Source organism: Scyliorhinus torazame, chromosome 2, assembly GCF_047496885.1.
Source record: "Scyliorhinus torazame isolate Kashiwa2021f chromosome 2, sScyTor2.1, whole genome shotgun sequence".
Classification (NCBI taxonomy): domain Eukaryota; kingdom Metazoa; phylum Chordata; class Chondrichthyes; order Carcharhiniformes; family Scyliorhinidae; genus Scyliorhinus; species Scyliorhinus torazame.
The window spans coordinates 129853342-129866567 of NC_092708.1; the positions used below are offsets into that span (position 1 = coordinate 129853342).

At 42.0% G+C, this 13226-nt stretch overlaps 1 protein-coding gene across 2 annotated transcripts in view; it reads left to right on the top strand.

The window, feature by feature from the left end:
• Positions 1-6216, top strand: part of hnrnpa3 (heterogeneous nuclear ribonucleoprotein A3) — a 28785-nt gene extending 22569 nt beyond the window's left edge. For both annotated transcript variants that reach the window (XM_072477019.1, XM_072477029.1), the window contains exons 5-11: positions 3401-3493; positions 3568-3687; positions 3909-3983; positions 4966-5127; positions 5211-5336; positions 5624-5758; positions 5844-6216. In XM_072477019.1, the coding sequence (XP_072333120.1) occupies positions 3401-3493; positions 3568-3687; positions 3909-3983; positions 4966-5127; positions 5211-5336; positions 5624-5742 (695 nt within the window). In that variant the 3' untranslated portion in view covers positions 5743-5758; positions 5844-6216. The remainder of the gene's footprint in view (positions 1-3400; positions 3494-3567; positions 3688-3908; positions 3984-4965; positions 5128-5210; positions 5337-5623; positions 5759-5843) is intronic.
• The last annotated feature ends 7010 nt before the right edge of the window (positions 6217-13226 follow it).

Genomic DNA, 13226 nt, shown 5'->3' on the forward strand with positions numbered 1-13226 from the left:
TCGCGTGTCAACTTTCTTGTGGTGGGGAAGGCTTTGCTGGCTGGAGTCAAGGGGTCGGAATACTCTGCAAGTGCAGTGTCAGATCACGCTCCACATTTGGTGGATATGGTGCTAGAGAAGGGGGCAGCGCAGAGACCGGGGTGGAAACTGGATGTGGGGCTTTTGGGGAACCAAGTATTCTGTGAGAAAATTGAAACGGTAATTAAGGAATATGTCGGTTTCAATTGTACGGGTGAGGTGTCTAAGGCAGTCGTCTGGGAGGCTCTAAAGGCGGTGGTGAGAGGTGAGGTAATTTTGTTTAAGGCTAGGGTGGATAAGGAGGAGAGGTTGGAGCGACAGAGGGTAATAGATGAGATGTTGGAGGTAGATAGGAGGTATGCAGAGGATGGGGACCCGGCAAAGCTGGAAAAGAGGAAGGAACTACAGGCGAGCTTCGACCGACTGACCACCAGGAAGGCGGTGCGCCAACTGAGACGAGCAAGGGGTGCAGTTTATGAACATGGAGATAAGGTGGGGTATGTTAGCAGGTCAGCTCCGGAGGGAGGCAGCGGCAAGGGAAATTCTTCAGGTGAAGGATAGGGCAGGGAAGTTGGTGGTGGCCCCAGTGCTGATTAACAAGGTTTTTGAGGAGTTTTATGAGAGGTTGTACAAGTCAGTGCCACTTGGAGGAGACCGTGAGATGCAGGAATTTCTCGATGGGTTGGAGTACCCGAGGCTAGGGGAGGGGGACAGGGCTACATTAGAAGGAGCAATAGTGGAACAGGAGATAAAGGATGCGGTTGGGAGGATGCAGTCGGGAAAGGTGGCAGGGCCGGATGGGTTTCCGGTGGAATATTATAAAAAATTTAAGGATAGGTTGGCACCCCTGATGGTGGGGATGTTTGAGGAGGCGATAGGGAAGGAGGTGTTGCCGCAAACCTTGGGGCAGGCATCGATTTCCCTGTTACTAAAAAAAGATAAGGATCCGACGGAGTGTGGGTCGTATCGGCCCTTATCACTTCTGAATGTGGACGTAAAAGTGTTGGCAAAGGTACTGGCGGGTAGGCTGGAGGAGTGCCTTCCGAAGGTAATAGGGGAGGATCAGACGGGGTTCGTGAAAGGGAGGCAGCTGTTTTCGAACATTAGGGGGGTTTTGAACGTTGTTATGGCACCGGCGGAAAGAAAGGAAACAGAGGTAGTTGTGGCATTGGATGCCGAGAAGGCGTTTGATCGGGTAGAATGGGGGTACCTGATGGCAGTGCTGGAGCGGTTTGGGATTGGACCAAGGTTTGTGAACTGGGTAAAGCTATTATATAAGGAACCGAAGGTGAGTGTCCGCACAAATAATATCAGTTCGAGATATTTCTCTCTCCACCGTGGGACTAGACAGGGATGTCCTATGTCTCCCCCCCCCCCCCCCCTGCTGTTTGCACTTGCGATTGAGCCGTTGGCCATCGCATTGAGAAGTTCGGGAGCATGGAAAGGAATAGTGTGGGGGGGGATAGAGCATAGGGTGTCGATAGAGCATAGGGTGTCCTTGTATGCCGACGACTTGCTGCTGTATGTGTCGGAGCCGAGTGCGTCGATAGGAGGAATATTGGAGCTACTGCGGGTATTTGGGTCTTAGGGTGCAAGTTGAACCTGGACAAGAGTGAGTTCTTTGTGGTGTCTGTGGGGTGGGGGGGGGGGGCGGTGGGGGGCTGCCATTCCGTAGAGCAGGGACTCATTTTAGGTATCTGGGGGTGCAGGCTGCCCGGGAGTGGGGGAAGCTTCGTAGGTACAACATCACTAGTTTGGTGGGGAGAGTGAAAGCCGATCTGGCAAGGTGGGACGGCCTTCCTCTGTCACTGGCAGGTCGGGTACAGGCGGTTAAAATGAATGTGTTGCCGCGATTCCCGTTTATTTTTCAATGCCTACAGATTTTCCTGCCAAAGACATTTTTCAGGAAGATTGAGGGAGGGATTACCTCATTCATATGGGGAGGGAAGGTGGCCAGAGTGAGAAAGGTGCTGCTACAGAGAGGAAGGCAGGCAGGGGGTTTGGGTCTCCCGAACTTGTTGTACTACTACTGGGTGGAGAAAGTGCGGAGCTGGGTCAGAGGGGTGGATTCTCAGTGGGTCAGAATGGAGGAGCGTTTGTGCAGGGGGTCGGGGCTGAAGGCACTTGCAACAGCGCCACTCCCGATAGCTCTGGGGAAATATTCAGCGAGTCCGGTAATAATAGCTTCATTGAAAATCTGGAGGCAGTTTCGCCAACACTTCGGGTTGGGTTTAGGGCCAAGGGAAATGCCGATTCGGGGGAACCACAGATTTGAGCCAGGGAGGTGGAATGGAAGTTTTCGGAAATGGGAAGAGAAGGGGATTAAGACGCTAAAAGATTTGTTTCTTCGGGGTTGGTTTGCAGGATTGAGGGAGCTGGAAGCGAAGTATGGGCTAGAGCAGGGAGAAGGGTTTAGGTACATGCAGGTTCGGGATTTTGCCAGGAAGGAGATACAGAGCCTCCCAGAGGAACCGGCCTCCACATTGCTGGAGGAGGTGTTGACGACAAGGGGACTGGAGAAGGGGGCAGTGTCAGCGGTTTACGGAGCTATTCTGGAAGAGGATAAGGCACCACTGGAAGGGATCAAAGCAAAGTGGGAGGAAGAGCTGGGAGAGGTTATAGAGGAGGGGGTCTGGTGTGAGGTGCTCCGGAGAGTGAATGCCTCCACTTCATGTGCGAGGTTGGGGCTGATACAGCTGAAGGTGGTATATAGAGCGCACCTCACGAGGATGAGCCGATTTTTTTGAAGGAGTAGAGGATGTGTGTGAGTGTTGCGGGGGGGGGGGGGGGGCCTGCGAATCACGTTCATATGTTTTGGTCCTGTCCAAAGCTAGGGGAGTACTGGAAAGAGGTGTTTCGGGTAATTTCCAAGGTGGTGCGTGTGAAACTGGACCCGGGTCCCCAGGAGGCCATATTCTGGGTGTTGGACCAGCCAGGGTTGGAAACTGGAGCGGAGGCAGATATCATAGCCTGTGTAGATTAGGGGTGACTATGGGTAATCCCTGATTCCTTTTTGTCATTTGTTAATGTAAACATGCCGGCTGATGTTTGGGGGTTGGTGGGCGGATGGGATCGTTGTTATTATGGGGATTGACATATCTTGCTGATTATTGTTTATTGCTGATGGGTGTAAATGTGAAAAAGAATAAAAATATTTATTTTTTTTAAAAAAGGAAACAATTTTTAATAAATCTGAAATACTTTGGGATTTAGTGGAAGCAGATTCCAAAGAAGCTTTTGAAAGGCAACTATTTGAAAATAATAAGTCATTGGTCTGTTCTTCCAAGCACAGAATATGTTATTTGTACCAGGTAGTGTCACTTTTTGTTTTTGACTATTGACATTTTGGAAAATAACTTTTTTTTTTTTTTACTATTTGTAGTTCAAAAATACCACACTGTGAATGGACACAACTGTGAAGTCAGAAAAGCACTTTCACGACAGGAGATGCAGGGGCTGGGATCTGGCCAAAGAGGTAATTGGAGAGGATGAAAGGGAGGGAGGGAGAGAAGATATAATTGACTATTTACATTTTGTCTCGTTTGCAAGGACGTAATAGCTCTGGAGGTGGAAGTAGCCCTAGCCATTACATGAGCCGTGGTGGTGGAAATTTTGGAAGTGGAAATGGAGGAGGCAATTTTAACCGAGGAGGAAATTTCAGTGGCAGAGGTATGACAATCTAATTGAATTTTCAGAGTCTTCCAATTAGTAATGACACTTTAATTAAACACTAGTCAGGCTTATAAGTAAAGCTCAATCCAGTGGTGTATATCTTTTATGTTCCATTATGATAGCTCCAATTTTGAGGGAGCCTTGATGGAGATGAAAATTCAACTTGTGAATGCAATGTGTTTAGCTTGATTTTTTTTTTTTTCCTACCAACCCCACAGGAATGGGCAACTTTGGAGGCGGACGTGATGATTATGGAGGGAGCGGTGCTGGTGGATATAATGGATTTGGTGATGGTAAGTCACTTACTATCAGTACTTTTGATACTGCATTAATCTTGATGTAAGCAAATTTCTGAAGCTTAATATTTGTCAATTCTCCCTGGTTATATGGCTTTCCTGTGAATTAGATATTTTGACTTTTCAACTTTGTTTACGTGGCCAGTAGGAACTAAATGCCTTGTCTTTGTCTATTAGTTTTTGACATTTCAACTATTATAGTTGTCAAATTGAATTTTCATTTGCTTTGAATTGCTTTTTAAACCTTGATGAGTTCAGAATATTAAGGTGCCTCCTGTAAAAGGAATTAATATTGACCGTCTTCTATGACATCTTTTACTCCCAGGCCTTGCCGATGGTTTACGAATGGGCTAGCTTCTTGAGCTAATTTAGTGTGGAAATGGTATTCAGGAATGGTATGAAAAAAATACAATGAGCTGCTGCTGAACTGTATTATCAGAAGTTCTCATTAAGTTGTGAAACCCGGACCAGATAAAACTTGAAACTTTATATAAAATGAAGATCCATTTGAATTTTACTTAATTTTGATAAATTACAAAGATTGTTCTGATCACATCTGTGGTTGAAAGCAATATTTGCATTTTGAATATTTGTATAAGTGTCATTTTTCTTAATACAGAATGAAAAAGTATATGATGTGCTTTTATATTGACTTTTTTCAACGCCTCAAATTAGCTTCTACCACCCCACAAATTTCCTGGAAGTCAAACATTATAGGTTCATGGTCAACAGTTCGAAGTATTGGTACAGCAACTAAAATGATTTTACTTTGGACGGGCTGAGCACCGAATGGGTGAAGGGAAAATTGGAAGACATGTAATGACAGTCACATGCATGATTAATTTGGAGCAGGTTAGCCGTGTCCTGGGAAGGATTCAACAGACGAACCCTTGAGTGAAAGGATTGTGCAGAAGGGTTTGGGTAAAACAAAATATCAATTCTTGGGTTTTTAATATAAATACCTACTAATGTTCTTCAGGTGGCAATTTTGGAGGTGGCCAAGGTTACAGTGGTAGAGGAGGAGGAGGATATGGCGGTGGTGGCCCAGGTTTTGCCAACCAAAGTGGTGGTGGAGGCGGAGGAGGATATGGTGGTGGTGGTGGTGGCTACGACAGCTACAATGAAGGTGGAAACTTTGGAGGTAAGATTTTGTCTGCTGCAGATTTAAGGAAAAGATGTTCACAAACAAAGTTAATTAACCTGAATATCACATTTTGCTTTTAGGAAATTTTGGTGGTGGTGGTGGCAGCAGTGGGAACTACAATGATTTTGGAAACTATCCTAACCAGTCTTCAAATTATGGACCCATGAAGAATAACAATTATGGGCGGAACTCTGGTCCCTATGGTGGTGAGTACACTGCTTTATATATAGAAAAGCGCCTTTCTGGAAACATTTGTATTCATTGCATGTGAGGCTGTAAGTTACATTACTTCCCAGTGTGTAGACAGCCATTTAGGATACTAAATTAGGAACCTGGTTCACATTGGATATATTATTCTCTAGATCCGTTTCGGACTTTACCTGCTCTTTCTGTATGTTTTATAAAAATAAAAATAAAAGTCCTGGGTGGATATGTGTTGGAAAGCAGTTTTTTCTTTTTCCTAACATTGTGCATGTAAATTCAAATTTGCCAGGTGGTTATGGTGGCAGTGGTGGTGGCAGTGGCAGTGGCGGTGGCGGTGGCAGTGGAGGTGGCGGTGGCAGTGGCGGTGGCAGTGGCGGAGGAAGTGGTGGCTATGGTAGAAGATATTGAACACATTTACTGAAAGGTAAGCTTCAACACCATTCCATGCAAATGTAGTTATCAATTATTCGCAGTACAATAAATAACACTTATCCTGTATCGTTCAACAGGCAACAGTTCTTAGCAGGAGAGGATGAGCCAGGAGTTGTCAGGAAAGCTGCAGGTTACTTTGAGACAGAATATCGACCAAGTTCATTGTAAAGGCTGCCCACAGGAAGAGCGATGGTCCAGTAGTCAGAAAAGTCACTGCAGCATTAACATGAGATCATTTCTTGTTCAGGACTGTTTCCTATAGAGAGAATACAAAAAGTGCAGTTGTTTGTTGCAATGTAGTTGCTGTTAGATGTACATTCCTGAGGTTTTTTTTTTAAAAGAACTTCATGTTCTAGTAATGTCTTTATTTTCCTCATTACCATAGCTGTTGAGCCATGTAATTTGTGGTGGTAGAATCGGGAATAAAAAGGATAAGATCTTTTTAACTAACTGATCTGTGTAGTCAGTTTTTCTCCGTTGTTAATCCAGAAAGATATTCAATTTACTTTTTTTAGGCTTCTCAACACGCTGCAGATTACCGGAAGCCAAAAGTTAGTCACAAACTCGAGTTCTAAGGAAGAAATAACTTGTGAAGTTGATAGACATAACAGAATAGATCTTCAAATTTTAACTTTTGAGGCATTCCTGATCAATTATTGAATGTCTTGAGTTCAGTGTGGTGTGATTTTAATTGAGGCTAGTAAATGCTCTTACGAAATAATTTTCAATTGAGTAGAACATAAAAATTGCGGCACTGCAGAATGTATTTCTGAATTGAGACAGCTGTCTGTTCCTATTTGAGGTTTTTCCATCCCTATTCCCAAGCGATCAACCTAAGGTTGGAGTGAAGGAGCATGTATGTATGTTTTGATCCCAGAAACTATATGTATATAATTGGTTTTCAGAAATGCAGAGTTACCTCTCGGAAATCTATGTAGGTACATGTCCTTTTTTTGAAACAAATCACCATAAATGTAAAATGTGCATGGTTTTGGTTAATGCAGGAAATAGCTGAATTAGCCTGGAAAATGCTGTCACCAGAATTACATGTAACACCTGTATTACATGACAATCTTTTTATTGTAAGTCGCAGTGCAAGTAACAAATGAGTGTTCCTTACAAATATCTTTGCTGTATAAATAGTTAAATTATTTCCACATTTGGTTACAGGAAGCACCTCCAACCAGACCATTTGGTTCCATTGGTAACTAGGCTTGTGTACATTGTTGAGCAATCATCATTTGGTCTAGAATAAAATTGACCTAACAAGTTTAAGGAGCAAGATTTATTTTTTTCTTGTATTAATTCTGGTGACATTGAGCTGCAATTTCCACTGTACAATTAATTTGCATAGATATTCATTTTAGTGGGAACTGTCACTGATTTGAAATTGCAGATGTAAAACCAGGCAGTATTTTGAGAGAACACCTTGTGATTTCCATTATTTTACAGCTAGGTCTTCAGGTCGTGGATATCGCTAGCTGACATTTTTCAAACTTATTATGTCCAGTTACACGGATACATTAACAGTTAATAGAATTGCATGCATTTTAAAGGTATGTAAGATTAAATCTATAAATCTGTAGAACTAGATTTGCATAGTATGTAGATTGCTTTCCTGAGTTACAGATATCAAGCTATTGTAAAAGGACTATCAAAAGGCTATGAATGTCTGCAGTGGCCTACATTAGAACAGTGAATCATGAAGATCCACTAAGACAGGACTACTGCAGCATTTGGACAAGTCAGCATAATTAAAGAATGGCAACATCTTCAAGAGAAAAGAAAAGCAAGAAAGTTGTGCTGTTAGGAGACTTCGTTATCTAAGGCCTTGAATGACCACTGAAGTAATGAAGAGAGTCTAGCAAGAGTCTGCAACCTATGGATCCAACTCAGCCATAGCTACTAAAAGGGACATCAGGGCAGCATAAACACTTTTTTTAATAAGACTAGCAGTCAAACCTGAAAGGAAAGTGCTGAGTGTAGGTAAGGTTTGACTTTTATCATCATTGCTTTAGTAAAAGGAGAAATTCATTCTCTTGGAGCAAGTCAAGAGAATAACTGATCTGCTTAATTTTCAGATTGGATAAGAAGTTCTTCCATTTTTACTGTGGCAAGTTGCATACCACCTTAATGCTCAATTTCTGGAATGGTAAGATTGGAGAGACAAATTGCATAATTTTCTTATGGTAATTTTTTTCCCCATAGAGTGTATCTTCCGTATCCGTCTCATTCTACAACAGAGCAATGTTAGTGAATAACTTATAACAAAATGGGGAGGGGCAGCACGGTGCTGTGGTTAGCACTGTTGTCTCTCTGAGCCGAGGACCCAGTTTCGTTCCTGGCCCGGGTCAGTGTCCGTGTGGAGTTTGCACATTCTCCCAGTGTCTCTCTCTGTGTGTCTCTCTCTCTCTCTCTCTCTCTCTCTCTCTCTCTCTTCTCTCTCTCTCTCTCTCTCTCCATCCATGCTGTTAAGTGTTCTTTTCATTGTTTCCTTTTCCCTAAATTTAACTTGATCCAGTGATTTTGTTTTTATTATATCTGCTTTTAATAAAGGTTTTTATGTAACTTGTCTGTGTTTACCATTACAAAATATCCACAAAGTAGTATTGAATTTAAATTCGAAGTGAACGAATTCTGTTAGAGATGTAACGTGCATAAACTTGTATGTGCTATGCTATTGAAATATCGTATGGAAAATTGTAATTTTATTGAACTAACTCTGTTTGCGTACTTTTTCAGCCTCTGCCATATTGAAAGATTACAGCCATTCTTTCATTCACTCTGGCTTGATGTAACAATTATAAAAACACTTTCCATTTTGCTGTGGCAGAACAACTAAAGATCCCAGTGAATGTGAATATGGCAGATCATTTAATAATTACAGCCCATCACTCTTTTTCTTCTACATTACTCTTCCAATGAATGGTTTACTTGTAGGGGGCAATGCCATAGTGGTAAAGCTATTGGACAAATAATCCTGAGGTTAATGTCCAGAGTGATTACTTCAATTCCCACCATGGCAGCTGGAGGAATTTAAATTTAATTAATAAATCTGGAATGAAAAGGCTAGTGAAACTATTGGATTGTGGTTAAAACCCCATCTGGTTTACTATTGTCCTTCAGAGAAGGAAATTGCTGTATCCACTCAGTCTGGCCTACATGTGACTCCAGACCCACGCCAATGTAGTTCACTTCACTTTCGTCACATAGTTGTAAGTGGCTTACGACTGCCTGCTCATGGGCAATTAGGAAATGGTAATACAACATGCGTAGAAGGAGGCCATTCGGCCCATCGAGTTTGCACCGACCCACTTAAGCCCTCACTTCCACACTATCCCAATAACCCCTCCTAACTTTTTTTGGGTCACTAAGGGCAATTTAGCATGGCCAATCCACCTAACTGGCACCTCTTTGGACTGTAGGAGGAAACCGGAGCACCCGGAGGAAACCCACGCAGACACTAGGAGAACGTGCAGACTCCGCACAGACATTGACCCAGCAGGGAATCGACCCTGGCGCTGTGAAGCCACATGTGCTACCGTGCTGCCCCCAAATGCTGCTGTAATAAATGCTGTCTTTGCCAGTGACTGAAGCCAAAATGATTTTTTGTTTAAACTTGCCATAGTTATTATGAGCTGGTTTTGTTGCATCATGATTGCACTAGCACAATCACTAAGCATATGCACCATTCCATTTATAGTGGAAGAGGTGCGCAGGCGTTTTTTTATAAAATTGCCCTTGTTGACATTCTCAATTAAAATTTGCACTAATATTTGTAGAAAAATGTGTGGGAACTCCAGGATTCCTGTTAGGACTGTGGACTACTTTTGCTTAATTGATGAAAAGAACTTGCTTAATTGATGAAAAGAACTTGCATTCACAAAGTCCTATCCACCTACTTTGCTGTTCCAAAGTATTTTGTAGCCAATAAATTATTTTAAATAACATTGATAAAGTGAGACTCAATAATGAGGTAGAGGTGAGTGATGGCCAGGATCTATGAAGTTTCATGTTATTAATAGTGAAGTGATTTCGACCTACATTTGCCCGAGGAGGCAGAGTACGTTACGTCTCTGAAAAATAATAGCTTTTAATGCACTGCAGTGTTGGCTAAGCTTATGTGCCCAGAATGAGGCATACCACCTGACCTTGAGCTGATAAATTGGCAACATGCCTTGGGCTGGTGAAGTGAGATAAAAGGCGCACAACTTGTATGGGGAAGTGCTCATATCTCCCTGCTGTTAATGTTGTAGTATAGAATTGTGGCTTTCCCTACCTCTGTTTGTATCCTGCTTGTGTTAGAATGACAGAAATTAGTGCAAAATTGGAGAAAGGGAGCTGTGTTTCCGAAAGTTTGTTTTTATGGAACTGTGGCCCATGAAGATAGGTTTTCATTTTGAAAGGGTGCACTTTTTTTGTATTCGCTCTATTACTTGCACACAAGTCTGATGTCTGCTGAAATTGAATTGAATATCGAAAAATATTTGTCAGATTATCAGTACCTTGCATTGTTTTAAATTTAAAGCCTTTGCTCCATTGAACTGTTTTTATTTTGTAAGTATACTGATCAGAGTTCAAAGTTTTGGATGGGAGGGTGGGGGGTGTTACAGAATGTGATTCAGCTGTGGCTGGTCATTAGCCTGTCCAAGACAACTGCCTGATGTGTGGACTTGAATGCAGGTGGCATAACAACATAAATTGCTAATGTCGCATGAGGAATGTGGTCAACTGCCAAGGACATGATGTCAGATAAAAATTACACTTTTTTGAAGGTTAATTAAGTGCAATGTGTGGTTAGCCGGGATTTCAAACGTTGCTAACTGGCATTTTTCAGTTAATGATCTCAGACTATTCGTATGTGGTCTAAGTTCTCCGTGAATTATGGATGTGTACTTTTAACCTAATTGTGCATTGTATTGGTTAAAATTACTAGATGAAAAGAAGTGAGGTTATCTGTCATTTGTTTACTTGGTGAAAATACTGTGTTTCATCACCATGAAATACTCAGCAGCGCTATTACTAAAACAAAATACTGCAGATGCTGGAAATATGAAATAAAAAACAGTTGGCAATATTCAGTTCCGGCAGCGTCTATGGAGAGAAACAAATACTTCAGGTCAACATGCTGTGTATGGTATTTCTGAAAATTATCATGTGACTCAAATGATACTGAGACACCTAGATAGAGTGGAAGTGGAGAGGATGTTTCTTTTAGTAGGAAAAACTAGAAACCAAGGGGACAGCTTCAGACTGAAGGACTATCCTTTAAAACTGAGATGAAGAGGAATTTATTGAGCCAGAGGGTGGTGAATCTGTGGAACTCTTTGCCGCAGACGGCTGTGGAGGCCAAATCACTGAGTGTCTTTAAGGCAAAGATAGATAAGTTCTTAATTAATAGGGGATATGGGGTTATGGGGAGAAGGCAGGAGAATGAAGATGAGAAACATAGCCATGATTGAATGGCAGAACAGACTTGAAGAACCAAAATAGCAATCATAGCATGGGACAAAAAAGGGACTCAACTACAAAATGAGCATTTTGGGATGATGAAAGACCCGTTTTCATTGGGGGTTCTTAAAGCCCAGCAGTTAAGTAGATCAGTTTGACCATCAAAAATCCCTGTCATGTGATAATTGATTTGTTTATGATAGCTGACCATTGCTGAAAAAACATGTTAATATAGTTTTTCATCTTGCACTCATCCAGATAAAAACAATGCCCTATTTCAAATCGCCCAACAGTTTATTCTGCCGGAGTGGAGGGTACTGAATGGCAGGTGGACTCTGGCCAAGGCATCACCATGGATAAAGCAACCGGGAACGATAGATTCCCCAAACTCCTGGGTCATGGCAATAAGACACAAAGTGAACAGATTCCTTTTTTAAAGAAAACATTCCTTTTTTAAAGAAAACAGATTCCAGTGTATGAATGAATGCCTCTTTAGCAAGTGTAAATGAACCACTTTTACTAACTCAACTGACCTTCAGGTTGCTCAAGTGCTGCAGTAGACATTTGTTTGTGCTTCTATAGGCAGTAGCTGGTTGAGTACAGTCTGTACTTTAAATCAAGCATGTTTTTCAATAACAATCGGCCAATTGCTGAGGACTATTGCCTATGTACCAGGCATTGCACTAGCACTGGAATTCGTACAGTATGTTGTTCAATTGTGTGGTAGCAGAATATCCTTGGACTGATGACCACACCCTATTGGAGCAATGTTTACTCCTATTGCAAGCTTGATGGAGAGTCGATCAGTTATCCTGCAGGACCATTGCTATCCTGATTCGATTATTTGTTCATTGTCATGCCAGCATGCATATGGGCCGAGTGCCACCATTGTTCAGACCTGAAAAGTGCCCAACCTACCTCCAACTACCCTGGAGGGATTTGAACAGGTTAAACGAGCTGTTTCCAGTGTTGACATGTGGTATTTCCAGTAACAAGATGCTGCTATCAGTCAAATATGTTCTGCCTACCACATAATTGAACAACATTGTGTATGGATTTCCAAATGTGTAGATTATATGTCCCAGTGAATAGCTGATCAAATCAAACGCATGTTCATAAAATAGGCAAAGTACAGGCCCTGCTCAACAAGTCTGTGCTTGCAAAACCTAAAACATCTACTGTTATGAGTCCATGATTGGGTCGCACCTGCTGAACAATCCTGAGTGCTCGTACCGGCACTAACAACCAATTACTCAGGATCTTGGGAAGCCAAAAGTTCCCCATTTCTTCATTGTTAGATCTCAGCCAATTGTAGTCAACTTGCGAGTCAATCCACACCCTTTTTCTCCTGTAGTATAAATTGTGATTGTTTGAAACTTGGCATTTGTGTACTTGTGCTGATCACCTACAAGATGAAATGCTTTGGCAATGTGTTTCTCTTTTCAGCAGTAAGCAAGCTCTGCATTACCAAGTGATGTAAAATATCTGCCCATCAGAAACCATTTCAGTGACTGAAGCTATGTATCCTGGATGACTTTCATATCAAACAAATGAAATTTCAAGGGCAACCTCTTGTATAAACTAGACATTCTCCAGAAAATTTTGTCTGGGCTACTCCATTTGCAAACATTTCTCATGCTCCTTTTTAATTTACATTACTTTTTGTTATATTTTCTGTTGAACTTGTGATCCATGACACAACTCCTTGGCTCATTTGGTGATACAATTAATGGGTATAGTATCTATTACTAATTAATTTTACAACCTGTTTAGAACTTGGCCTTTTAAAGATCAGCCGTGGTCTTATTGAATAGCAAAGTAGCTGTGAAGGGCTGAATGGCCTACTCCTGTTCTTGTCCTGAGTTCCACCATGACTGGATCAACTCACTTTTTACATTCGGCCATCAAGTGTTTTCAAGTCTCCAAGACATTTATGTTTGGTAACAGGTAGGCAACTTGGCAAAATGTGCCTGATGTCAGCTGCAGTTGCATTGAGGTTTTATGGTTAT